This window comes from Saccostrea cucullata, unplaced genomic scaffold (assembly GCF_032062105.1).
Source record: "Saccostrea cucullata isolate Sc308-1 unplaced genomic scaffold, CSIRO_AGI_Scuc_v1 ctg278, whole genome shotgun sequence".
Lineage (NCBI taxonomy): Eukaryota > Metazoa > Mollusca > Bivalvia > Ostreida > Ostreidae > Saccostrea > Saccostrea cuccullata.
Genome location: NW_026928887.1, coordinates 133,153 through 160,154, shown reverse-complemented (window position 1 = coordinate 160,154; position 27,002 = coordinate 133,153). Strand labels below are relative to the sequence as shown.

The 27,002-nt window shown below is 33.1% G+C and overlaps 3 protein-coding genes across 3 annotated transcripts; 2 read left to right on the top strand and 1 right to left on the bottom strand.

Moving 5' to 3' along the window:
• Positions 1–6,668: 6,668 nt before the first annotated feature.
• On the bottom strand, positions 6,669–12,354 carry LOC134279045 (uncharacterized). Its single transcript, XM_062761385.1, has 2 exons — positions 12,091–12,354; positions 6,669–10,167 (listed from the first exon to the last, which is right to left on the bottom strand). Exon 2 carries the CDS (start codon positions 10,111–10,113, stop codon positions 7,081–7,083), a length of 3,033 nt encoding a protein of 1,010 aa, XP_062617369.1. The 5' UTR covers positions 10,114–10,167; positions 12,091–12,354; the 3' UTR covers positions 6,669–7,080.
• Positions 12,355–16,756: 4,402 nt separating this feature from the next.
• LOC134279046 (uncharacterized) lies at positions 16,757–20,418 on the top strand. The gene is made up of 4 exons (XM_062761386.1): positions 16,757–16,913; positions 17,830–17,888; positions 18,575–18,778; positions 19,881–20,418. Exons 2-4 carry the CDS (start codon positions 17,860–17,862, stop codon positions 20,152–20,154), a joined length of 507 nt encoding a protein of 168 aa, XP_062617370.1. The 5' UTR covers positions 16,757–16,913; positions 17,830–17,859; the 3' UTR covers positions 20,155–20,418.
• A 2,337-nt stretch (positions 20,419–22,755) lies between these two features.
• On the top strand, positions 22,756–26,289 carry LOC134279033 (uncharacterized). The gene is made up of 3 exons (XM_062761370.1): positions 22,756–23,124; positions 24,818–25,021; positions 25,921–26,289. The coding sequence occupies exons 1-3, from the start codon at positions 23,105–23,107 to the stop codon at positions 26,147–26,149; spliced, it is 453 nt and encodes a 150-aa protein (XP_062617354.1). The 5' UTR covers positions 22,756–23,104; the 3' UTR covers positions 26,150–26,289.
• Positions 26,290–27,002: the final 713 nt, after the last annotated feature.

Below are 27,002 nucleotides of genomic sequence, written 5' to 3'. Positions count from 1 at the left end.
AAATACGTATCTGTGAAAATTATTACCATTTAATTTGTTACTCTCATTAACTTATCAAGGTAAGCAATCACTTAACATTATTAACTTATTTTTTATAAAGCAAAATATTTAAACAAAATATTGAAAATACACCGTTTGATCAGGGAAATATATGGAGATAACGAACAGTATTCAAGCTCAAAAGTCAATTAGACATAAAAAAAAATTTTGTAGCAGAGCAAACACAGACCTCTAAAACAACAATTCTTTAACATTTTTTACTGGAGGAATTGTCTGTATAAAAAGTATTCTGTTTAAGATTAAATTTCAGTATTTCATAAAATGAATTTAATTATAACGGATTCTCCTTTGAAATATATAAAGTATAAGAATCAGATTACTTTGTCATCTGCATTTAGTACGATCCAAAGTTTACAGAACTTTAGCCGTCACTAAGATTTATACCCTTATTTGTTTGAAAGTTCTTCAAATATCTAGACATGTTTACCTCTTATGACTGGACAATACTAAGTTTCTTCTATTAAGGATCTTGGTTGATTAAAAGAAACAGAGATACTCACTGAGATATATGTGTTGTTTTTCTTTTGTATTTGTATGTTTATTTGTAAGTAAGTATTTTTGCTTTTATTTTATTTCTGACTAATTATCTTGTCATTTGTTTTGGCAATATGAAAGCCATCTATCCTTCTGTGTTTAATAATCAAGAAGTGAAAAAAGAATTAGATAGATTACATGTTAAGTACGTACTGGTTCCTGCTGACAAAGCAGGTAACAACATTGTTTGTAAGGCTCATTACTAGTATATAAATTGCATTTTAGAAGAACTTGGATTTAATTCTACAAGTGGTAATTCAACTTATACTCACAGTTCCCTGTCTAAGGAAGAAATTCTTCGAAATCATTTATCAGTTTTGAATATTTCTAATATACCAAACAACCAAAATAAATTTGAACTACCATATATACAGATATATATTGAACTCCGAAACTTCATATTAAGAATCCTTACAAAGATACATAGCGGGTTCCAATTAATTTCAACCAGGTCTCTTTCTTCACTCCTCACTAAGATATTAACAGTAGTGAAGGAGAAACTTCAAGAGTACTGTGCAGCAATATATTCAAGAAGTGGTGTAAAACAGATGTGGATACTTAAAAATTCAAAGGAACTTTTGGACAATTTGAAATCACAAGATTTTACCAAAATCAACAGCTTAAAAACTTACGACTTTTCAACTTTATATACTACCATTCCTTGGAATCAATTTCCTGAAAATAAAAATACTAATCAGTTAATTTTTTTCTTTTTGATTCAGATTCTCTTCTTATTGCTTTTTTGTGACTGTTAAAATATAATACAATAAATCTCTAATTCATATTCTCTCCCAAATGAGGGATTTTCTTGTATACACATCGACCAGATCCTGAGTGACAAATTGCACGTCTCTTTGATGCATTGTATTCTGTGGAATGTGTTTTCTGTTTTTCATTGACGAATAAAGAAAATGATCATAAGATATGTCAAGTATTAGAAGAATGATGTTGACATGGAAAGAATTTCTGAAATTAAAGAGAGATAATCGAGTTTTCCTATTGGAGTTTGTCGATCTAATATAGCTTTTTCACTAAGTTCAGTAAAAAGGTGTCTTTCATACGTTTCCCCCCTTTAACTTTAATAGAACATAGCAGGGTTCTTGATTTTGTGTTTTGAAGGGTTCTCTTAAAGGAAAATTTGGTTCTACTCAGTACAAAATTATTCACTAATGTTTATTTTAACTACTTTTATATAAAACGTCATTTTTTAAGACAAAAATGTCACACTGCTGCATTCAAAGGAAGATTTGTTGCTAGCCAGATCTGTTCAATAATTAGCACTTTATGTCTGAATTATAAGGGGTGTTTGGAAAAATTGTTCCATAATGAAATATTTTTTGAAAAATATTCAAAGTAGTCTTCAAATTAAAAGATTAATTTTCCTGTCTAACAAAATCAAAAATTCAATTTTTTTTCAAATTAAAGCAATAAAATATGAAAAAAAATCTATCAACATGTCCTTAAAACACCCACGCGACAGATCTAGAACGGCTAGTCAATTTATGTGAAAATGTAGGATTATTTCTACCTTTTGTTTCTTCACAGCTTAACACTGTGGAGATTAAAGATAAAAGAAGTATTTGCAGTCACTTCTCAAAAAATGGGTTTGTCATACTAGGTATATTGGAATTCAATCCTGACTTGATAAATTTTGTATAGGTACTGTATATTGATCTGAGTACTATTTATGTTCCCCAAACGGAGTTTGGGAACATATTGTTTTTACTCGGTTTCTTATTATTATTATTATTATGTCGCCCCGAACGAAGTCGGGGACGACATATTGATATTGTACGCATGTTTTTTTTATCCAGGCTGTTTCTCGGAGATGGCTGGGACAATCTTCCTGAAACTTTCCTCAAAGGACGATCACTGGTTGTAGTTGTGCAGTGAGGTTGTTCAGTTCCAATATGTCTACCGTTGCCATGGAAACCTGTAAAAAGCGACAAATTTTGTCCGAGAGTGTTCTCTCTGGTCCCTTAATCGTTCGTCATGAAACTTTTCTTATTTTAATGATTAGTATCTGTAGTTATGCAACTCGCATTTAAAATTTTCAAATAATCGATTATTGCCATGGAAACCAGGTGAAAGTCAAAATTATTTAATTTCGATTTTCTCAATAACTACGCAGGCAATCGTTTTGAAACTTTCAGTGTTTATTCCTTGCAATGTGTCAAAGTGATTTCTACTTTTAAAAAAATTGTAATGAGTCGCTCACAGTTGCCATAGAAACGAAACAGAAAAAAAGATTCAGATGTACACATGTGTTCTCCAAGGTCTAGGTCAAAGGGTCAAAGTTCTTGGTGTCCAATAAAAGTTCTTTTCACAAGGATTACATATTTGAAATACGAAAGCCCTAGCCCTTACCGTTCAAACGTAAGGTACTATGTTCAAGACACCCCCCCCCCTTTTTGAAGCGCACTGCCAGGTAGAATACACAGATATAACATATACAATTTACAGGTAACGTTTTAAAAGTTTCATTCATAAAATTCAGTTCTCCTGAAGTGATTTGATAGTTTGCCAACAGTCATTCTTCTTCTGTCTTGTCTCTAGATTTTATAATTATTTTGTTTTTTCTATATAAAAAGTAACGATTGTCAACTTCATTTATTAGCATTTTGCGTTGTTTGGTATATCTATTACTCGTATATTATTAATTTCATTAAATAGTGCAAGAATAAATTAGAAAAATTGGTACGTTATTTCCATAGTTTTTATTCATTCATAAATCTTTGGATCCGCTCCTATACAGGTGCGCTAAGCCTTGATCACTACTGTAAACAAAACATTCATCTCGCCGAAAATATTCATGATTCCGCTAAACTGAGAAAGTTTACACATGATTTATCATCTCATAAGAAACATCAGACCTGTACACTGCAGAAATGCTCGAATTGAAGGTGGCATGTCAGATTCGTTTTCCGGCAGAACCTCCAGAAATTAAAGTGAAAGTAGGGAATTTTCTGATTTATCACTGGCGTTTTAATACACAAAATAATTCGGCTGATCTTCTTAATAAATAATATTTGCCAAGCTTTTTTGGTAGGAAAGATACTGCCAATTAACAAGTATGAGGCTCAGTTCAGTACATCTGCCCAATTTCTTGTATGCAAGTCTGCAATTTTGGACTTGTAATTTTTTTCCTGCACTACTTTACAGATTCTAAAAATAATGAGTGGGATGTACCCAATTAAGGTCTTCCGTTTCTAACGGAAAGAACTGATCATACGACTGGATGGTTGTCAAAGCTTAGCTAATGGACCATTGTTTTAGTGATGATAAAAATGAAAGTCTTGTCCAATACGGGGCGACATATGCTATTGCTTGCAATAGCAGACTTTCTAGTTATTATTATTATTCTTTTTTTTCTTCTTTGTTCTCCGGTACTTTTTTGTCCGCGAGTGTTCTCAGAAACTGTTCACCCAATTGAGCTAAAAGCTTTTTAGGGTTAATAGGTGTGTAGTGTAGGTGTGCAACACGAAGGTTATTTTGCGCGCATACGCATGCACGTGCGTGGGCGTGAAATGAGTGAATTGACTGATATACTTAATATAGCTATTACATTTACATTTTTTGATGAAATGATTTGAAACTCATTATATAAAGATATATTAATACTGTAGATAATGTGACACTGTCAAATTAGCACGAACTCACGCGCATGCACGTGCGCTTCGCTCTGATTGGCTGAAACAAAAAGCTCAATATCTTTTCTGTTTTTTGACGAAATGCTATGAAATTTAAAACATAGGCTTACTTTAGGATGTACTACAATATGATATATAACAATTGTCATGTAAGCACGCGCATGCACGTGCACTGCAATCTGATTGGCTTAAACTTTAAGTGGCTATAACTCCTTTGTTTTTCAACCAAACAGTATGAGATTTAGAACATAGACAGACATAATGGACTCCTACAAGGCGGTGAAGTCGTCATGCACATGCATGCACATGCGTGCACTTGTGCTTTGCTGTGATTGGCTGAAACAAAAATCGCAATATCTTTTTTAATTTTTGACGAAATGCTTTGAAATTTTACACATAGTCATGCATTAGGATGTCCTACAATATGATATATAACAGTTGTCATGAAAACATGCGCATGCACGTGCGCTGCAATCTGATTGGCTTAAACTTTAAATGGCTATTACTCCCTTGTTTTTCAACCAAACAGGATGGGATTTAGAACATAGACAGTCATAATAGACTCCAACAAGATGGTATGGTCGTCATGCACGTGCGTGCACGTGTTCTTCACTCTGATTGGCTGAAACAAAAATCTCAATATCTTTTCCGTTCTTTGACGAAATGCTACGAAATTTAAAACATAAGCATACAATAGGATGTCCTACAATATGATATATAACAATTGTCATTAAATCACACGCATGCACGTGCGCTGAAATCTGATTGGCTTAAACTTTAAATGGTTATAACTCCCTTGGTTTTCAACGAAATAGGATGGTATTTAGAATATTGATAGACATAATGGACCCCTACAAGAAGGTATGGTCATCATGCACATGCTTGTGACGTGAAATGGGTAATTTAAAAATATGCTTGAATAAGTGTATTTTTTAATACTTCTGGATTTAATGCTTTGATATTAAGTCTATTTGAATATATATACATAGTGTAGAAAAGATGATATGATCATTACCCACATGCATTCACATGAGCTCGCATGTAATGCTAAAATTTAAATATATTTCATAGTCTTCTGGGAAAACATTGTTTAAGTCTAAATTGCACAAAGTATGTCTTATTTGATAGAGTTTAAGGAAATATGGCACCAAAAGGGAGTTGGGGAGCGTTTGGGGAACATCTGTAACGGTCCCCGTTACAATTAGCCCTAGTTATTAATTGTGCTGCACCCTGATTTTTTTCTGCACTGACATCATTTGTTTCAATACCTGTCCTCCCCTTTGCTTTTCATCAAAACACTGTTTAAACCTTATCAATGGACCCTTTGAACATGAACTGTGGCCTTCATCTATATCGACGACGTATTATCACTTAACAAAAGTTATTTCCATCCATGTAAATATCAAATCATTACATCCCAGTGAATTTGAAGTAAAAAATACCGCAGAGTCTTAAACATCCGTTACATATTTGGATATTTCGCTAGATAAAGTTTTGTTAATCGTAACTTACGATGCTTTATAACGTAATGACTGCAACTTTCCTATCGTAAACTTTCCTTATTAATGAAGTAATATAATAGTTATACACATTACAAGTTGCGGAAGGAATATGGCATCACTACTGTGCGTACGTGAGGGCATGACTATGTGTGCGTGTTAGTGTATCTGTAACAGCTTGTGGGCAAGATTTACAGAGATCCTTGCAGGTAAAGACTGTTAATTTCAGAACAAGGAATACACAGATACACATGTGAGATTAGAAATCTCTAACACCAAAAATTATGACCAAGTTTAATGTTTTGCAAAACTTTGCAATAGTGGATTAAACTTCGAGGTTAAGATTTAGCTTGTTTGGTATCAAAGAAAGATCTTGTCACAAGGAAAACACATGTAAAGCATAAATTCCTTTTCTCCAACTGATAAAAAATATTGAGCATGGTTAAAGATCTTGCGGACAAACGGGCGGGCTGACAGATCAAAAATTGTTCGCCTCTGAAAACAATTCCTATTCGAAAGCTACAATACAGAATTGAAGTGAAAATCAAAATGACATATAAATGTAAGAAGCAGTTTGTTTACCAATATTTTTGTGTTGAACAAAGTTCGACAAATGTATTGAAAGTAGTGATTAGCTATGTACTAGTAATCTGTTTAAAAATATTTTTGAAAGCAGCTGAAATTCATTTTTTACTAATAAAAAATTGTTCAAAATATACTAAACTGCGGACTTAATCACTTTTCAGGATCTAATTTGTACGATCTGCCACCAATAAAAGTAGTTCCCAATCCACTCAAAGAATAAAAGAAGTGGTGGTGCAGGGTTCAATGTGTAAATTATAAAATATTTTGAATAAGATGATATTCAGTTGCATTTACCTATTCATTAACACCTGGATAAAATTTATACATAAAATTTGACACATTGTTAGTTTTATAAGTTTTGCAATGTTTTATTTCAAAGTACGTTCTTAGTATATAAGAAACTTTAGACTTCTGATGGTAATCATTTCCTTGCAGAAAATTCGTTGTTTATACAACTTTTTTTCTAAATAAAATAATAAAAATATATATTTAAAAATCAGACCTAGCATGTTATGTTTCTCAACTAAAAATGCTAATACATACCATTCATAAACATTTGATGTAGTAAAACAAAAGCGTGTGAGCAGTTTCAGTTAAAAATAGCAAAAGCTTCTTTTATGCAGCCTTGTTAAATTTTATACAAATAAAACATCTCTTTTTATATACATATGAATAAAACCAACAGAATCTAAAAAAATTAGCTCATACTCTATGTGTAATATCATTTTTTAAAAAAAACTAGGATATAGGGATTATTTTTTCTCCCCTGAAGAAATTCCACTACATCTACTTGGTTTCAAATTGGAATTCTCCGACTCGTCTGCCAGATATTCCATTTGATCTCTCAAGTTTAACAAATGTGAATGAATTTCATGCATCTGTCGTCTTGCACTACTGTATGCCACATCACCCGCATCTCTAGGATGTTCAATTGGATAATAATCAGCTCCAAATGTCAATGGTTCCAAATCACGTTTTTCCGGAGTGTTTTCGTCGATCCACAAGTCCTCGTCTTCTTCTGCGTCATCAATTTCATAATCTTCAACATCATCGTACTCTTCGTCTGAAACATCATCATCATTATCATCAATTTCATCCTGGAATGTTCCGTGTTGAACAGAAGCGTCATATTTAATGTCCCGTCCCTGCCGTTTTACTGAATATCTCCGAGTATCCGGGAAAGATTTGCTGAAAACTACCTCCCCACTTTCTATCTCATCTTCATCATCCGCCTGATTGCTGTCAGAACTTATATCATCTCTCCAGTCGCCTGGCTCTGATATATCAATGTCAGATTCTGTTCTTGTAACAGAATGTCGCCCACCTAGGACTCTTCTATTTCTTAACCTTTCATCCAAATCATATGGATCAAAAGGAAGTGTTCCTTCAGACTTTAACGGTTGATCTGTAACGTCATCGAGGAAAGACTCCAAAGGAAGAAGCTTGTCGTACGTGTCTTCCTTAACGGGAACCTCAAACAGCTTTTTCAGTGACTGATCAAGTTTTGATGGTTTCCTGTCAAGAGAGGAAGATTTCTTTTTCTTTTCTTGTAGGTTAACCGAGCTCTTGCTGACGACAGGCTCTTCCATAATTTTTTCTATATCGGATTCTTCAGGCTTTGCATAGGACTGAATTACATCACATAACAGTTCAGACTGCCTTTCCTGGGCATAGGGTTCGTAGCTCCTTCGTTTAATTGAAATAGGTACAATACTCTCCTCGATTACAACTTTATCTGATACCCCATCTGGATCTTCACGACTAGATGAAGCAGCCGACTCACTTATCAGGTTAATTTTCTCCTGAATACCTTTGCTTGTTTGTTTTTTATTCTGACAATAGTCTTTATAATTGAATTTATTTTGTGGTGTAATATTTTGTCTGACGGTATTTGTATTTAAGAGTGGAACACTTTCATCCTTTGATAGACACTCAACAGCCTCTTTTTTATCACTTATGTCCTCGCTACCATGTATTCCCTGATTACTGTTGTTCATGAGATCTAAAGAAAAATCGTCAAAATACTCTGGAGGTGGGGGAACAGTTTCGATTGGTATTTCCGTGTTTTCCTTATTGACATGTATTGTGTCATTAGGAACATCATCTAAATTATCTTTCAGGATGACACCATTACCAGGGTTTTCTTTATCATGCTTTATGATCTCCTTTGTTTCTAAGAGTTGAGAAAGTCTTTGACACACACTATCAGTAAACTGGTCCATCTCTTTACTTTTTCTGTCCTGTTTATCTTCATCTAAGTCATTCTCTAAATCTTCCTCTTCTTCTAGAATGTCGAGGGAATTCGGACTTGGTGGAGGGACATCAGTTAACACTGCCCTGACGGGTGATGGCATTTTTACCTGTTTCACAAGAACAGGGCCTGGTAACACATTCATTGTGGCCGATGATTTACCTGCGTGTTCCCGCATATAATTACGAAGGTTTTCCTCCTCAATTTCCATTGACAAAGTTTTCTCTTTTCTCACAAGGTACTTAGAATCATCACGTACAACAAGCGCGTCATCTGTTTCATTATTTTTTCTCCTTAAAAGGGGTTCAGGGGGTGTAATATTAGCTGCTTTTGGCTTTGAAATCGTGGAGTATATTGGCCTACATAAATCATTCTCTCTTGACGTTTGAGAAGATGTTGCTTGTTGAGATGATGATGGCGTTTCATTACTTGTTTCATTCGGTATTTCATTACTTTTAATGTCTGTTATCTCCTTATTCGTCTCAATAATCCGTCTTGTGGATGGCGGAGTATCGATTTTGAACACAGGATACGCTCTTCGGACAGAAGGTGAACCATGCTGAGCAGATTCCGGAGAAGGTTTAGTCTGCGTTTTCCGAGGAGGAGGTGTTGGGGCACGGTCATCTTTTCTTATTAATACAGGAGAACTACAATTTTCACATATGACTTGTTTTCCATTACTTTTTAATTCAAACGTGTTGCTTTGATCTTCCTGTGGTTTACTGAAAGGTGTATTCAAGTATTCTTTTTTGTTTTCTGCTTTTCTTGAGAGACTAGGGCTCGAAAGTTTGTTACTCCCTAGTCTATTCCTGCGAGGAGGTAATTCAGGCGCCTCTTCATTTGTTTTCACTTCTGGTGGATCTGATCGAAGAGATTCCGTTTGAAATAGTTCCTTGTATCTCGGAGGTGGGGAAGGAGGTGCAACGTCACTTTGTTTCCTGACCCGGCGAAGAACAGGGCTCGAAATTTTATTTGTATCAGGTTCAACAGCTCTTCTGGATGGCGGAGGTGTGGTGACCTTGAATACTGGATGCTGGACTCTTCTGACTGGTGGAGTTGACAACGGTGTCACAAATCCATGGCTACCTGAAGAAGAGTCGTCCGCCATTTTGATTCCTTTGGTGGTGGACGGGAAATTTGCATTTTCTGCAATATTTCTACTCGGGAGAACTGATTTTAATTCCGTTATCAGTGGATCTTCCCTTCTAAAATTGTATAAACCCGTTTCTGCCGTTTCTGATACAGGTTCGTCTGTCCGTTTCTTCCATACTTCCTCCGTTTCCACCTTCTCTTGATTTTCTTTCGGTTTCTTCTTTGAAGTACAGGTCCCCATATTTTTCCTATGTCGCGACCTTTTCTTTACAGAGTGTTTCCTGTCATTGTTTGGATTGTAGAGGCTGCTATTGCTGCTGGTGCTTGTTCTCCGCTCATGGTAACGCTGATGCTTGCGACTTCTTTTGCTGTGCTTGTTAGTTGGCTTGGAATAAGCAGAAGCTGATGAAAGCGAGGCTTTCTTGGGAACGATAACGTTCATTCGAGGTCACATGGTTCATTATTTTATTCGTGTGGCTTTTTTCCAAGGTCGAACCTGTTTAAATAAATACAGAAAAGAGTGTAGTTCAGCATATAATCACAATAAAAATAAGCATTCTACAATACTTTTTTCCTGATTAGATATTTTTTCCAGTAAAATCACTTAATCTTAATGGAAAATTTTATTTTTATAAGAGGGAAAATACAAATGTTCAGGATTTCTTGGCACGGTTTGATACATTAATTTTACTTCTATTTATCATACAAAACAGCGTGCATATTTTGTATTTTACATGCACTTTTATATTATAAACATTATTTTCTCTCAGATACTTGAAAGAAGAAAACAAAATCCCAGAAAATAGAATTTTGAAACGAAAATCAGATTATATTTGTTAAATGACGAATGTGCCCTTAGAAAATGAGATAGCCTGACCCAGTGGAAAGAAAAACAAGCTATAACTCTATATGTATTTATCAGATCCGAGATCTGCTTTGTGTCTATGCCAACCAAAATCTTGTGCTTTCAGAACAAATCTACGTTGACGTAATTCTAGTCTCCTATCTTATATTTTGGATTAGGAATATTTCTTTTTCATGGAGAAATCATGACTGTAATCTTCATTAAACTGGTTAAATTCGGAAGCAAAAAGTAATTAAAACAGCTGTTTAAGTAGATTTGGAAAAAAGTATTAGAAATTTGCAAGTAACGGTATGGAATTCAATGGTTTTTTCTTCTTCTTGAGTTAATGTTATCAGGTCTATCCGTCAAAGTTAACTGAATCATTAATTACTAAATTAAATTATATGCTCTAAAAGTGAAATTATTTAACTATAATCTGCCTCTGTCTGAATAAATCTTTGTTGATTATTGGCAATAAGAGGGTTAATTTGCTAATATTTCGGTAGGTGGTAGGTTGGATTTTCTTTTCTTACAGAAAACAAATCTACCTTAGGTGCATTTTACATCAATTCATTAATAATCAAAGTGGAATCACAAGGAGAAACTGTGTATCTCGATTGAACGGTGGTGTGGGCATTTTCCAGGTTTGTAATAAATCACGGACAATCGAAGATCTGATCCTTTTGGTAGCGATTAGCCAGGCATCTGTTCTTTTGTTTATTATATACAGATCGACGACCCATTAGTATCAGCTATGTTAATTAAAAACATTCTCACCATGCTCAAGCAAAGTACAATCGGCTTAGAATTAAAAATAACATTATAAGTTTAAAGATTGTTCTTTCATTCTTGAGACTTTTACGTTGTTTTTGATATTATATGTTATTTAACCAAAACACAATACTACTAAACTGCACCCCAGAGAAATATCACTGAAGATGAACATTATTTATTTTATTTGTTGAGATTCATGAAAATGAAAGATGTGGTAAGATATATTACTTTGAAAGTTGAATGTAGGAACGGGAAATATTCTTAGTACAATGACACGAGAGATTTTGATCATGTGATCACGGTTGATGATGACGTAGCCATAACAAGCTGTCTGACTAATCTCATCATACATCTTTGTTGCGTAACTTTGTGTTCGGATGTTTGTAGACTAATCCATATATATTTATTTTATCGTCAACTGTATTCTGGGAGGTTCCTTTTAACTTTTATTATGTGCGAGTAAATGCGTTTGAAATAAATATTTTGATGACAAAAATATGCTTTACAAGCCATAAATGTCCTCGATAATTTACACGTACATGTTCCAATGTGTTTATACAAAATCAACAGCTTCATCGCTTAAAATTTAACTGACTTTAACTGTGTTTTTTGTGTTATTAATTTTTTTTAACAAAAGACAACACTGTAACTAAAATATGTTCCTACGATACATACTGAAAGAGGACATCTAAGACATGGCGGACAGGAACGCCAACACAAAAGAAGCATAAACAAGATAAGAAAGCAGTTATCAAGAAGTCCCATATAAAACATTGTTAAACGGGAAAACACGGTACCTACCATTGTTGGATACAGGTCAAGACTATATCCAATCTTTAATTCCTGTCCAAACCGAAAAGAAAATCCTTCACAATACAACACACTCCCCAGCTTCACTCGGAGCAGCTCTCTCAGAACCTCAGGCTATTTTTAGCTTTAGCCGAAGAAGGGTCATATTTTGTGCAGAATTACTTTGTATATACTAAACACACCTAGCTGTTTCTGATAGCGAAACACTCTGCTAATAAATCGGAGTTGATATTAACGTGTGTTTTAACGGTGCTTTATGCATCTGTTTCTTTTGAAAGCCACTAGGGTTCTGCAGCCGATCACCCGGTTTTAGCGAGTCTTTTTTTGCAAAAAAGGTTCAAACTTTGCTGAATGAAGAGGCGGTTGTAGGTTGTTCTCCTGATTGGTTAAGTAAGTTCTTCAAGTCTTGATATGATGCAAGATTATTTGTTGCTGAATTTCCCATTATCTCCACATTTAGAGTTCATTTACACATCTTATGATTTTTCAATTGAGCAAAATATATTTAATCATATTCTCTTTCTGTGATTTTACTTCACATCTACAGCCCTATAATTCAATAGAATATTGTTCTATTTTGTATAAAATGAAAGAAGAAGTGAGCCAGCTTACTTACCTGACCCGTGCTGCCCCAAAACTCAAAGTGCCGAAAATCCCGAAAAAAACAAAGGAATCGTAATTTCCTGATGTACATCTAAATATCGTGTCCTTAAAAGTCTGCAAAGTTTGACCAAATTCTGTGCAGCGGTTTATGCGGAGTTGCGCTGACAAACTGTTCATCTCTATATTCAAGATATGGCCAAAAATCTAAGTTGAAAAGTGCCGAAAATCCCCGAAAAAAAAGGAATCGGAATTTCCTGGTAATATGCTTATCTATGCACTGTGTAGTAAATATCTGCAAAGTTTGACCAAATTCTGTGCAGCGGTTAAAGAGGAGTTACGCTGACAACTACTCATCTCTTTATTCAAAGTATAGCTAAAAATCTAAGTTGAAAATTGCAGAAAATCCTGTAAAAAGAAAAGAAATCGAAATTTCCTGAAAATATGCATATCTACACATTGTTTCCTAAATTTAAATTCTGTGAAGCGGTTAAAGAGGTGTTGCGCTGACAAACTGTTCATCTCTATATTCAAGATATGGCCCAAAATCTTAGTGAAAGAGTGCCAAAATTCCCGGAAAAAATAGAGGAATTGGAATTTCCTGTTAATATGCATATCTACACATTATGTTCTATATACATTGTATCTGCAGAGTTTGACCAAATTCTGTACAGCGGTTTATGAGGAGTTGCGCTTACAAACTGTTCATCTCTATACATGTATTAAAGATATGGCCAAAAAATCTAAGATGAAAAGTGCCGAAATTACCGGAAACAATAAAGGAATCAGAATTTTCTGGTAATGTGCTCATCTGCACATTGTGTCCTAAATATGAGCAAAGTTTGACCAAATTCTGTGCAGCAGTTTATGAGGAGTTGCGCTGACAAAAAAACAGGACTGACTGAAACACTAACTGACGGACGGGTCAAAAACATTATACCTCACGCAACTTGTTGCGTAGATTTTAAAAAGAATAGCAATCTTATTGACTTGAATAAAAACTATTTAATTTATATATGTAAGTCTTATTTTTCATCCTTTGGTTCTATCTGCATATATTTCTTCCAAAGCTATAATGTACAAAATGTATCTGAAAGTATTTTATTAATTGTATTAAATATATTTTAAAAAAAAATACTAGGTACAAACTCATATCTATGTAAAATTAGGAAAAGAGATTAACTTATGTTCTTTCTGTAATATGGAACACAATAATACATATTTTAAATGTGACAATACATTCCTCAACAGTTTTGAAAGACATTGTGAACAAAGTAAATATTCACAAAGCAAAGTTTTATTTTGGGATTTATAGTAAAAAACAAAGATATTCATAACTTGATGGCCCTATGGATAAAATATTAAATATATTCAATGAGATGTTTAGAAAAAAAATTAATTCAACTTGAAACTTATTTAGCATATAAGAATGGTGACAGAGAGATGTTTGACACCAACTGGAATCTGTGGAATCAAATGTTTTCATAAAATGTTATTAAATGAAAAAAAACTTATTTATGTAAAGGAATTTTAAAACATGCCAACTCTCCCTCCCTCTCTCTTTCCTTCTTTCTCTCTCTCTCTCTCCCTCTCGATCTCTCTCTTCTCTCCCTCTATCAAAAAAACCAGTCTGTAATATATTAATTTTTGTATTATGAATTGTGAAACAGATTGTGTAAAATAAATAAAGAATTAAAAATAAATTGTATTAAATATATGCAATCATGTAGTTTTCAGTTTCTGTTTAACTTTAAAATTTAATTTGTTTGAAATCGTAAATATGAAAGATTTTATTCTGAACATTCAATCACAATTCAACTTGAATTCATGTTAATTTTACATGACAAAAACTCATTTCATTTTAATTATTTCAAATAACTTTTCCTTATAGTAATAACGTCAATCTCTTGCAAGTATAATAATATCCCTACGAAATATCATTACATATTTAAACTCATAAAATAGAACAATCATTGGTTATTTCTGAAAGTGACCTTGCAGTTTTTGCATGTTTACCTAATAATGACAGTTTTACAAACACTCCGATAGTTTATATAGCATGCCAAAAAACATTATAATGACCGTATATGTTCACGAATAATAGAGATATTGATTTTTGGAAAAAAACAAAACAAAACATGAATATATTTTATTGTTTGAATTAAAGAAAAATAATAAGCATTAGTCTACAGTTTTTGAATTTCTTCATATATTCATTATCTTCACATATTTCTTGAAAGTAAATTCAAAGTCCTGGTTAAAAAAATCTTTTGGTCAAAACAAAACTCGCTCGTATTTGTTTTCTAGTCCTACACTATATTTTCTTGATACTGGGTTTACTGTGATGTCGTTCTTCTTGTCTTGTCCTCCATGGACTATCTTTGAGACTTGGAACATGTGATTCGTGTTTTCCAGATCAAAATATAGTTCTTGAATTTAAATTATTTTTTTCTTCAGCTAATCTGTCGCCGACCCGGTTTTAGCGCGTCTATCTGCATAAAAGTTCAAACTTTACTGAATGAAGAGGCGGATAGAGGTTATTCCCCTGATTGATTAAGTAATTTCTTCAAGTTTTGATATGATGCAAGGTTAATTTTTACTGGATTTCCCATTATATCTACAGTAAAAGTTCCTTTACACATGTGTAAATATGATTTTTCAATTGCGCAAAATATATTTCATCATATTCTCTTTCTGTAATTTTACTTCATATCTACAGCCTTAGAAATTATATTCAATGAAATATTGTTCTATTTTGTAAATTAAAAAAAATTAAAGTCATATAATTCATTTGAATAAAAACTATTTAAGCTATATGTACATGTATATAAAAATCTTATTTTTCATCTTTTGATTCTACCTGCATATATTTTTTTCTTCAGCTAGTACATGTACCTGACAATATTTCTTTCTTAAAGGTATCAAATGAACAATTTGTTTTCAACTTTTGTTTTTAAAATGTTATTTGTATTAAACACTGTAAATATAAAAGATTTTACCCTAAACATTCAATCACAATTTAATTCTAGACATTTTTGAATCATGTTAATTTTTGATAACGAAAACTCATTTCATTTGAATATATATATATATCGAACAATTTTCGCTTAGATCATACACTTTTAATCTCTTGCAGGTATTATAAAATCTCTATGAAATATCATTATATAAAAACTCTATGAAATAGTTCATAGTTGTATCAGTTCTCCGTGTGACCTTGCCCTTTCTGTTTACCTAATACCGACAGTTCTGCAAATGCTCCGATAATGTATCGGACTGGAATAAAAATCATGCCAAAAACAATATAATGAACGAATGCTTCATAAATAATAGAGAATTAGAGATGCTGATTTTTTAAAAAATATATTTAAATTGTTCGAATCAAAGATAAATAATAAGCATTGGTCTACAATTTTTGAATTTCTTCGTGTATCAACTTGAAGAAAATTTCAAAGTCCTGGTTAAAAAATGTTTAGTCAAAACTCGCTAATATTTGTTGTCGTCTAGTCCTACACTATTGCATTCATACTAGGTTTTCTGTAATTTCGTTTTCCTTAAAGCTTGTCCTTGTCTTGTATTCTATGGACTTTCTTTGAGATTTGGAACATGTGCCAAGCATTATAATTCGTATTTTCTACTTCAAAATATTGTTGATGGATAGAAATAATCTTTTTATTTAGCTACTCTGCAGGTATGCGTTATCTGTTCATTACAAAGTATAATAAATATACATCCATGGATGAATCATTTAATTTATTAGAAAAACTTATTTTATTACTTCGATACATTTTGAAGGATCATTTCATGGGACATTCAAATACTAGTATATTTATATCCTTTTAGTCAACATTTTTATCAAGTGTAAATCACAAAAAAGGAATTCTGAATTGATCAATGTACGTAAATCAAAACAAAAAAGAGAAGAAAAAAATATCCGTGAAAACGTCGCAATTTTACTAAATGAAAAATAAAATTATCAAGACTAGTAGTGTCAAAACTCTTAATACAGTCAGTTTCTTCTTGATTTAGAAATCTGACTCATTCGTCCTCTAAAAATAGAACTTCTACGAAACAAAGAATAAGTATGCCTTGCTGATGACGAAAGCCTTCCAGAATCTGTGAGGAGTTTTGCTGCACCCATACCGAGAGAGGTATATATACACGGCGGGAGGGGAGCCTGACAAGAAGCTACTGCCTTGTGTTATATTAACAAGGTAAGATTTATTCCTCCAGATATTCATATATCAACACCTACCATCGGTACATGTACACTGAGGAAATTTTACATATAGTTTGGAGAATATGTTTTTAATGCTCAAAATGTCATGAATTTTCCAAGGAAGGAAATTTTACTGAAAAATACAGTAATTCAGAGACATAAATAACATTTATTATGTTATTTTTGTCTCTGAGTAAGAAGGATATGATAGTGAGAATGGAAATCATTGATATTTTCTTTATTTTTATATATGTTTTCATGCAAAAACCACAGGCGCTTGTTCCATACAATAGGCTAGTTTTTATACTGTAAAATAACAGTATAAAAACTAGCCTATTGTATGAAAAAAGCGCCTTTGATAAAAACTGTCTGAGCTTTAAAAAAACAACAACAAATCTTGTGCTGAAGCACTTTAAAATTCCTAACTCATTAGTGAGTTGTTCTTCAAGTCTATTGTAATTGGCTATAACTGCATAACCTTCTAATGTAAGAAACAAAACTTCTTTTTACTTTTCCATCTCAGTAAAAGGCAATGTATACAAGTAGAATTCCACTTGAATGCTTTTGTTATTCGCGGTTAGGTTAATTTTCTTTGATAAAATGTTAAGTTTTTGTGTTTTACTACTTAAGTAATTAAAATTAAGCGGACTCTTCCATTCTCCGGCTAAATATTGGCATCAACATGTTCGTTGTTAATTCTCTTCCTAAAAATTCAAAAAAAATATTAAACTCCCAATCACCCAACAAACAGATGATCGTGAATATATTTTTAAGTGAGATCATAAAATGTTTTCTCCCTTTGATAAGTCTGCTTAGTCAATGATATCAAAGACTCATCCCCCTCGTCAGACTCCTAGCTTCAGAGTTTTGAACTCGTCTGTGGTTTTCATTACATACGTCATTCGTTTCAGCTCAAACCTACATTCCAGCAACTCTACAAAATGGCTATGATGAGGAGAGGAAAAATTCCGTAAGTTCTATCTTTTTATCAGCAGATCGGGAGATCTTTTTCATTACTCAGTTTTTACATCCATCATAAGTCGATTTTATCTAGCAATCTTTAGATCTAAGTAAGTAATATAAACATTTTTTTTATGAAATAAGTATTATTTAGTATCTATTAAGAATATTGCCAGTGACATTTGTATCCGTAAAGTAGTGCTTGTACATACTTCCGAGTAGCGAGAGTAATTTTGGCATTAATCTGTATAGAGTCGGAAGTATCAGGCACTACATCAAAAGCACGTGTCTAGTCTAGTACACAGCATGGGGTGATGAAAAAAATGGTTTACATGTATTGTTATCAAGCCAGACTTCTTAATAACAAATGGCAAGACTCTGTTCATTTGTTGATAATGCCAGCACCTAATTTATCATCACTATGATAAAAGATTTTTATGGCGAACATGTAAACTGGTACTAGATTCTGATACTTCAAATTCTGAAGGTTAAAATAATATTTCCTCACAATAATTCTTCTAAGAACAAGATATTTATTAAAATACGTTTTACAAGATCGGAAAAGTATTTTACTATAAGATTGCAGAACTGTTGTTAGTTTTTATAAATGAGTGATCGAGGCTGTTCAGTTCAAACCACTAGAACACTGATAATATTCATACTTTATTAATGGTATTTCATTATCTTATTCACCAGAAAAGAGGTTCAGTTCATCTTTGACAAATATGCGCACCAGAACGTGAGGAGCTTGAAGAAGCCGGACGCCATTAAGCTCCTGATGACCGAGTTCAACCTGAATGACGCCGAAGCCGAGTGCATGTTCGATACCTTTGATAAAGATCAGAATTCCATCATGAGTATCTGGGAGTTCCAGCAGTTCTATGAAACAGTAGGGAACGGGTATGTCTCCGAGTGTTTCCCTTATTTAACTTTCGCATGATTTTAAATAAAATTCACAACTAATTTAAGGACATACGAAACGTTTATACTTGAAACTTATTTCTTATTCTCGGTAATGAATTTAAGAGTTCCATAATTGAATGCTGCTTGGTTCTACAGAACCCCTCTTCGTTATCAAATCTTAAAATACAAGAAATACCGACTGAAACTATTTTTGTTAATATAAAAAAAACACAGTTATTTTCATTACTTACATGTAATATCAAGTGAAAACTCCTTAACCCGATATCGACGGTACTCGGATTCTAAATTTTAAAAAAACCTTGGGAAAATTAACTTTATGAAAGGTTACACTTAGACTCTAAGGGAATACATGTACATGATATGCGTTGCGTATGTCCTTAAGTTCGATTGCAGTGTAAACTGATAGTTTGTGGTTAATTAATAGATATATACTTGTATTCCATGAATGATTTAACTTATTAGTATGTAATATTGACGTGTTTTGTGTGGTTCCTGCCTTTCTTTTCTCCAATTAACTGATTACATAATGCGCTCTTAGATTTGTTCACTAATTTCTTGTGTTTTCTTTGATTTTTACAGAGATGGGTGAGTTGGAATATTTTCAAATTTTACTCCCTGATAACAAAGGTGGCACTGTTTCATGATATTTTTAAAAATAATCAATATGAATCGACTCATTCAGGAGGAAACAGATGATTTTCTTATCAATATATCAAAAAATTTATCAAAATTGCTATCAACTTGTTATCAGTGAGGGTTGAAATGGGAGGTATACACTGGGTTTCTAGAAGTTTGCGTTTATCAATATATCCTGCAGTAAGGCCCTAGAAATACTGTATGTATGTATTATTCACCGGTAGTTCTTCATCGCCTGCAACCAATCCTAGGAGTATGTATATGCACATGAGTATATCACTAAATTTACATTTCAATTTACTTGAATTCGTCAAAACTCGGTAATATCTAATTTCATGAAGATTTTTTTTTTAATATTTGCACTGTACAAAGAATTGACGTTTCATAATTGATATGGAATAGACATACATTGACTATAGTAACAAACCAATCTTTTAAACAGGGCGTCGGAAATGTTGAACAAATTCCATGAACTGGACGTTGACAGAAGTGGAAAACTCGACCAAGACGAAGCCAGACAGGGACTAGAACTTATGACGACCGCCACGGGGCGAAAATTAGATCCTCGTGAAATCGAATTCTTCCTGAAAACGGCCTCCGATGACCAAGGCTTCATTGATATCGGAAAGTTTGTCAGTCTGTTCAAGCGATTGAAGGTTTACGACAGCCCCGCACCCCCAAAGAATGCCAAATGTCACGTGCTGGGTAGTGAATGAACTGGGACAGACCAAATAAAGACAGTGCTGGAAAACGTGTTCTTAGATGAACATTTTTTTGTATTTTTAAGATTTAATTTTTTATTTAAACGCAATGGACGTCGTTAATATACTATAAAAATCTTATTGTGTAATATTTCATTGAACCATGCGTCACAGTTTTCATGTTATACATTGTACGCTGATCGTATATGATTTGTTCTTGTTTTGTTGATCTTTTTCACTTTTTTACCATGACAAAAATAAAATATCTCGAGAAACAAATTTCTTTAATTAATTTTTTTGCTGGGGAAATAGTTTTAAACCGGTTGTTTTTGGTTTAGAGAATCAGTGAATTATGCGTCGTCACAAACAAAGGCAGTTAACTCTGGAACACTTTGAAATAGTTCAAAATTGCTTTGACCATTTCTTGCTTATAGTTATACTATATGTTGCATAGAAGCCTGGATCAAGCAAAATTTTAGTGTTATCCAAGACAGGTCAAAAACTGATTAAAGCATTTCAGAGTTAACCACCTACTCACCACACTTCCCTCGCGGGAAAAAAAATGGAAGCCACTTTTCCTTGAGAAAACTTAAATGTATCACATAAGTTGGAAACACTAGAAAGATGCTTCTGTAAAACCTATAACCCATTGATACAATCAGAAAATGCATGTAGGTCAAATCCAGCATCCATGATTTGATGTACTGTGATGTACAGAATGAGGTTTCAGGGAATAACGGTGGTGTAATGTGAAGATCAGTTATCTGCACAGCTAAAATCTGTGATGTGCAGTGGAAAACAGTGATTGTGTACTGTGAAGTACTGTAAGATACAGAGGAAGTGTACTGTGAAGTACAGGGAGGTGCTGTGAAATGCTGTTCTTCTGTACAGTATTGTACTGTAATGTACTGTGTAGTACAGAGGTAATTACAGTAATGTACAGTGAAAGTACAAGGGTTGTCAGAGATTTTCAGAAAAAAATAAGAATTCCAGGGGATAATAAGTCCAGTAGTGATTACAAGTCTTGTATCAACAAGGTATTGTCTAGCTTGAGCTTAGAGTTTCACTGGATTGGATATTCTTCTTAACCAGGTCACTCATCTCGAGAATATAGTTTTAATTAGGTCTGGGAATGTGCATCGCCCTAAATGCATTATCAATAAAAATGTGGTTCAGGTAAGCTTTTACTTACTTAAGATCGAATCTGCTTTAAAAGCTTAAAAGCTGTTCACTCATCCGAAAAACTAGGCCAGATCCAGCATCCAAAGTAATCATGATAGCTTGCGACCATAGATGCATCATTCATACAACTTTTGGTCAACATAGGGCTTATGTATGTAGTTACTTCGGAATAACTTTAACCTGCTCCAAAATCATTAATCTGTACAATCTCTGACCAAAAAATGATAACGATTATAAGGTCCTAACGAAACTTATTATTTATTTCATGTGATTTAAGATATACGTGGAAATTGTAATACGGCTAATGTCAAAAGGTCACAAAATAAAGAATATCATACTTTAAGAGTACATTATCCATAAAAATAGTATAAAAATTTTAAATGGTAAAGAATATCAAAATATTTCTCAAAAGATATGATGATGTTCTCTACAACTGTTACAATTTTTATGAGAATACTGTATTATCATAGTAAAGTGTTTGTGACGTGAGTCCAGGTTTCTACTCCCGGAAGGGGTCAAGGCTTGAGAAAATAATACTCAGATGACCGTCAAGGCCCATGGACTTCTTGTTATTTTTCATATGTATCTTCTCAACATATCTTATGTTTTAGTGCACAAAAGCAGGCCTTCATATGGCATATTCAATAACTTTATATTTATTCACGAAATAAAGAGTATAATTGTACGATTTATTTCAATTTTAAGCACAAATTTGAAAATTTTCAGCTGAAATTCTAAATGGCAACCCCCCCCCCCCCCAACACACACACACACACAAAACAACAAACACGAATATTGAAATATTTTCAGTAGGTAATCTGAAAAAATTAAATATACTAAAAAAGAAACGCACAGTAATTTACAAATGTTTGATTTTTATATCTTATGATTTTCAAAAGCGAATATTACCCCCACCCCTTCCGGTACAAGGACTGTCACACAAAGACCCTATTGTAGCAATGTAGTGAAATTTGGCAAGCAACTCTCCATCACCTTTACATTGACATTTTCCAGCTAGAGCAATGGAAATGCCTTTTCAATATATCGTTACGGGAAACGAAAGGAGAGTTTACTTTTTTGAAATATTGCTGCATTACTTATGATGAACAGTACAAAACCCTTAAAACTCCATAATATTGCCAAATGTTTTTTTAAACATGCAATTTTTGATTTCTGTTAAGCAGACTAAAACTTGACTTCCGATTATGGTATGGAAATAGTTCAACCGTTTTACCGATGTTTACCAAATTGAAGATATTCATAATTTTAAGATACAAAATTCTTTACTTTACATAATTATTTCCCTACACACTTTATTGTTATTCATAATCTTTCCTATTTATAAATTATGCTTGAAAGATGTTTTTGGTACAGAACAATTAAAATTGTTTAAGGTCACAGTAGAAATTCCGAGATAAAATCTTGACACATTGCTGAAGGTGACAGTAGAGTGTGGGCGATTAAAACTACTAGTCCTTTGTGCGATAACAATCCAGTTTTAATTCTCTGATTTTGTGACAAACTTTTATATCAAGCAGCCATTGTTATTTTGAAATTAATATAAAAATATGTCATCATAGACCGCGAACAACAATGGAAAAAAATGCAGTGACCACGGTGACTCAACCGAGCAGGGCATCCCCGTCACGCGCACATGCGCACATGCGCACAGCTGCTTTTACCTTTAATGGTAAAAATAAACATTTTGTCCTAAAGTGCTTGAATAAAATACGTTGATAAATAAATACGAAACAGTTTTACAGGATTCTACTAAAAGAAAAACATGGCCTGTCGAAAGCTACCGTAAGTACAATTTATTTTGTGTACTTGTGTGTAATATTTATATTTTATTACACGTAAAAGAAATATTCCCCTTCATCATTGCCTGACTTGGTGAATGTTATTGATGACATCGGTAAATTCTCTCACCAAACACTTATTAAAGATCAGTCTGTCGCAAACAAGGATTAGGTGGCAATATTTTTAATCCATATTTAAAACCAACTAAATATTGAATGTCGCCATATGTTATTGTTATATTTAAATATTTATTTAACATATCACGGAACTTTAACTGAAATGTGCATTAATGATGTGTTCTATACATTTGTCATTGTTGATTTGTACTTTACCTGTATGTTATAGAGACTCGATATATAGATAACGACTGATGAATAACAATCACGATACATCTTATTTATCAATTAAACACTTGTATCAACGTCGCAAACATTTCAGTAATAAACTGAAATCCTGCATAATTACTTTCTGAGATCACTTTTCTTTTACATTTTTTTAAGAAACCTACAAACTCAGTAAGAGACCTACGAAAATTCTTAATTAATTTTCCAATCAGAAAAAAAAAATCTGCATTTTAATTCGATAAGTATAAAAAAAAAATCCAAAAGAGACAATTAGTTCAACCATTGTAATACTATTGTTATACTAGTAACTTGTTTTTTATGATACATTTTGCGTGAACTGTCATTTGAAATTGTATGGCATGTAAAAAGGTAAGATATTAAATTTAATATGGCATCTTTATATTATTAAAAACGTAAAGTTACGTGTAATTAATCATTTTTATGTGAAAATAAGGTTTTCGGCGTCTTCCACCTTGTGAATTATGCGTGATATAAGGGCCATTTCACCTGTCAGGTATACCCGTGGTAAACCGTCATTTTGTAGTCGATTAGATTCATCAACCCCTACAGTGACAACTTGGCGAGAAAATAATCACGTGAATTGCAAAATTGTTTATGCTAGGTTTCGTTTCCAAAATCTCGGCAAACTTTCCGAAAATCAAACAATAACAAGGAAAGGAATGTTTCACTTTTCTTACGTTTCACTTTCATTTAAATTCGATGGAAGGTACAGGTTTTAGTTACCGTGCAAAAAGAACCATCAAAAGTGATCTGGTAATTAAGGTCACGACCAATTTCCTGTGTATAACCCATCAGGAAATATTTGTACAGTAAAACCGATTACAAAGTTACCTCTACCTATGCTGAAGATACAAGTTTATGTAGAAGTATTGTCTGTTTGATTATTAGCATGCGTGTCCCCATTCATAAGTTCCGTGGGATTGGGGAGGGGGGATCGGGTTAAGGCTGTTTCCCAACTTTTTTTCCTAACAATTAGGATTTTGGAGTTTTGGACAATCCACACTTTATTGTAACTGTATATGAGAGAGAGAGAGAGAGAGAGAGAGAGAGAGAGAGAGAGAGAGAGAGAGAGAGAGAGAGAGAATTTGTGGGAGAAGAAAAAGGAAGATGCCGTTGGTAAAATGTAGCTAACTGAAAAATGCACATAATTTGTGAACATTTTTACGTTCGGCATTATCAGGTCATTGGCATAAGACAGGGTAAAACAAACATTTTATGAGAGATTAAAATTTGAAAAATATTCAAAATATTTTAATGAAATTCAAACAACATACCCTACACCAACTAGCAATGGTAATACGTTGCTCTATATGTACGTATTATTTTTGCAGGCCAGAGGCGCAGAAAATATTTGATAAGTATTGTCAAAACTTCGTCATGAAATTGAAACGCGAGGATGCCATTAGAATGTTCACCTCGGACTTCCACCTGAATGAAAAGCAGGCAGAAACCATGTTTGAACTTTACGACATCGACAAAAACGGACAACTCAGCCAATGGGAGTTCAGACAGTTTTACACCAACCTGGGAGAACAGTAAGTAGGCAGGGACCCAATTAAAGGATATAAATGACTAAAAATTAACAACGCGTTTATATATTTTTCTGATCCCTCAAGATTAACGCAGTCGAAGCCTTGTCGATCACGTCAATTTCAAATGATAATAAAAAAAAAACAATATTAAATACTTTTGTTTGGACATATTATTATACATATCAGGAAAACAGATTTTATATTGTGGGTTTACATAAAGTAAAGAAAACTCAATAGGATACAGGGATGAAGTATCGTTTTTAAAAGTGGAAGGGGGTCCGCACGGGAAAGAAAATTATGGATTTCCTGAAAGTTAGTGACGAAGAAAGCAAAATTTTCAATAAATCTCAAAATCCGAAAACCATATTTTTAAAGGGGGGGGGGGGGTCATTTTCTTTTCACAACCGAATTCCTTCATACATTACTACAACAAAAATTGTGGACTCTCGTCTATCTCACTCTTTTTAGCAAATCCAATGGCGGGAGGAGGCCGCAACCCCTCGTAACCCCACCCCCATCTCCGCTTCTTGATCCGCCACTGCCTTGATAACAGAAATAAAAAATATTTAGCATCGTTTCCTACATTTTACGGTCCCCGTACTTTACCACTAGGTGATAAATCCAACAGTAATTTGTACATAAATGCAATAAAATTGCACGCAACTGCAATAACCTACTTCGCCATAATCACGCCTCGCGTTCGGCGCAAACAGTGCAAAAAATTATCACTTTGAAGATTTATCATAAAACTTCATGTAAAAGATTTTTATTATGTAATTCCCAGCTTTTAATTAAACAAATAAAGATACATGCATATCTGTAAAAATGTACCTACATTGTAAATGTACGAGTAAAATTATACAGCTTCTATTTTTTTTTTACCGTTAACTTTTATTTTCTAGTGCTGCTGAACTATTCGAAACATTTGAGAAACTCAACTCCGAGGGAGCTGGTAGTTTAGATTTTGAGAAAACCTGGGATTTACTAAAAACAGTAAAAAACGCCAATGGTAAACTCGCTGATGATAGCGAGTTAGAGGTGTTCATCAAAGCTGCGGCCGGCCAAGAGAAAAAGATGGACTTTGGAAAATTTATGAATGTGTTCTGTAGGATTAAACAAAGTAGATCTTAAAATTATCTGAGAAAATCCAGGTTGTTAAAAAATTAATTGTGATGGCTTTATAGTGCATATATATTTTTTTAAATTAACATTTATTTAAAGTTTATTATTTCATTTCATTCATGGGTCTTTTATCAATTAGGACATTACCATTATCTTTTTTTCGGGGGGGGGGGGTGGGGGTGGGGGTGGGATTATACATACATTGTATATATATGTATAATGTAAACTTTTCCACTCTCGCAGTCATTCATTATCTTCACCTGTGATCTGGGTTCTATGAATCTTAACTGTTACTGAGGTTGTTACTCTAATATAAAAAGCACCTGTGTTCAGTTATTTATTGCTATTTATTTCTTAGGAATTAACAAATATTATTTGATTGTTATATTTCAAATAAAGATTTATTCACTTTTGTTTTGTTTTTTTTTTTTACTTTAAGAAAATAAATTTCCAACTTCCAGTCTGTTAAATCTTAGATTACTTTTTATAAAAGAAACTCAAAATAGGTATTTATTGTTACATCACTTTATAGAGTAAATTTTTAAAACACTTTTGTAGTAATTCAAGCTTTGAAACTTCGTAAAATGGGTTATGAAAAAGATCTATTTCATCCTACTTCGTGAAACAGATAATTTTGACACCTTTACCTAATATCCAGATCTGCATGTAAATTCTATTTAAAATATGCTTAACAACTCTTTTGGCAAAGCTCTTTAGAATAAACATAAATTATTGGGAGGGGGCAAACAAAATGAAAGGATTACAATACTACAACTTATGATGTTTTTTCTTCAATAAGAGAAAAACAAATAGTGCATACATGCACATCAAAAACATCTTTGTGGTATTTAGACACTTTGTA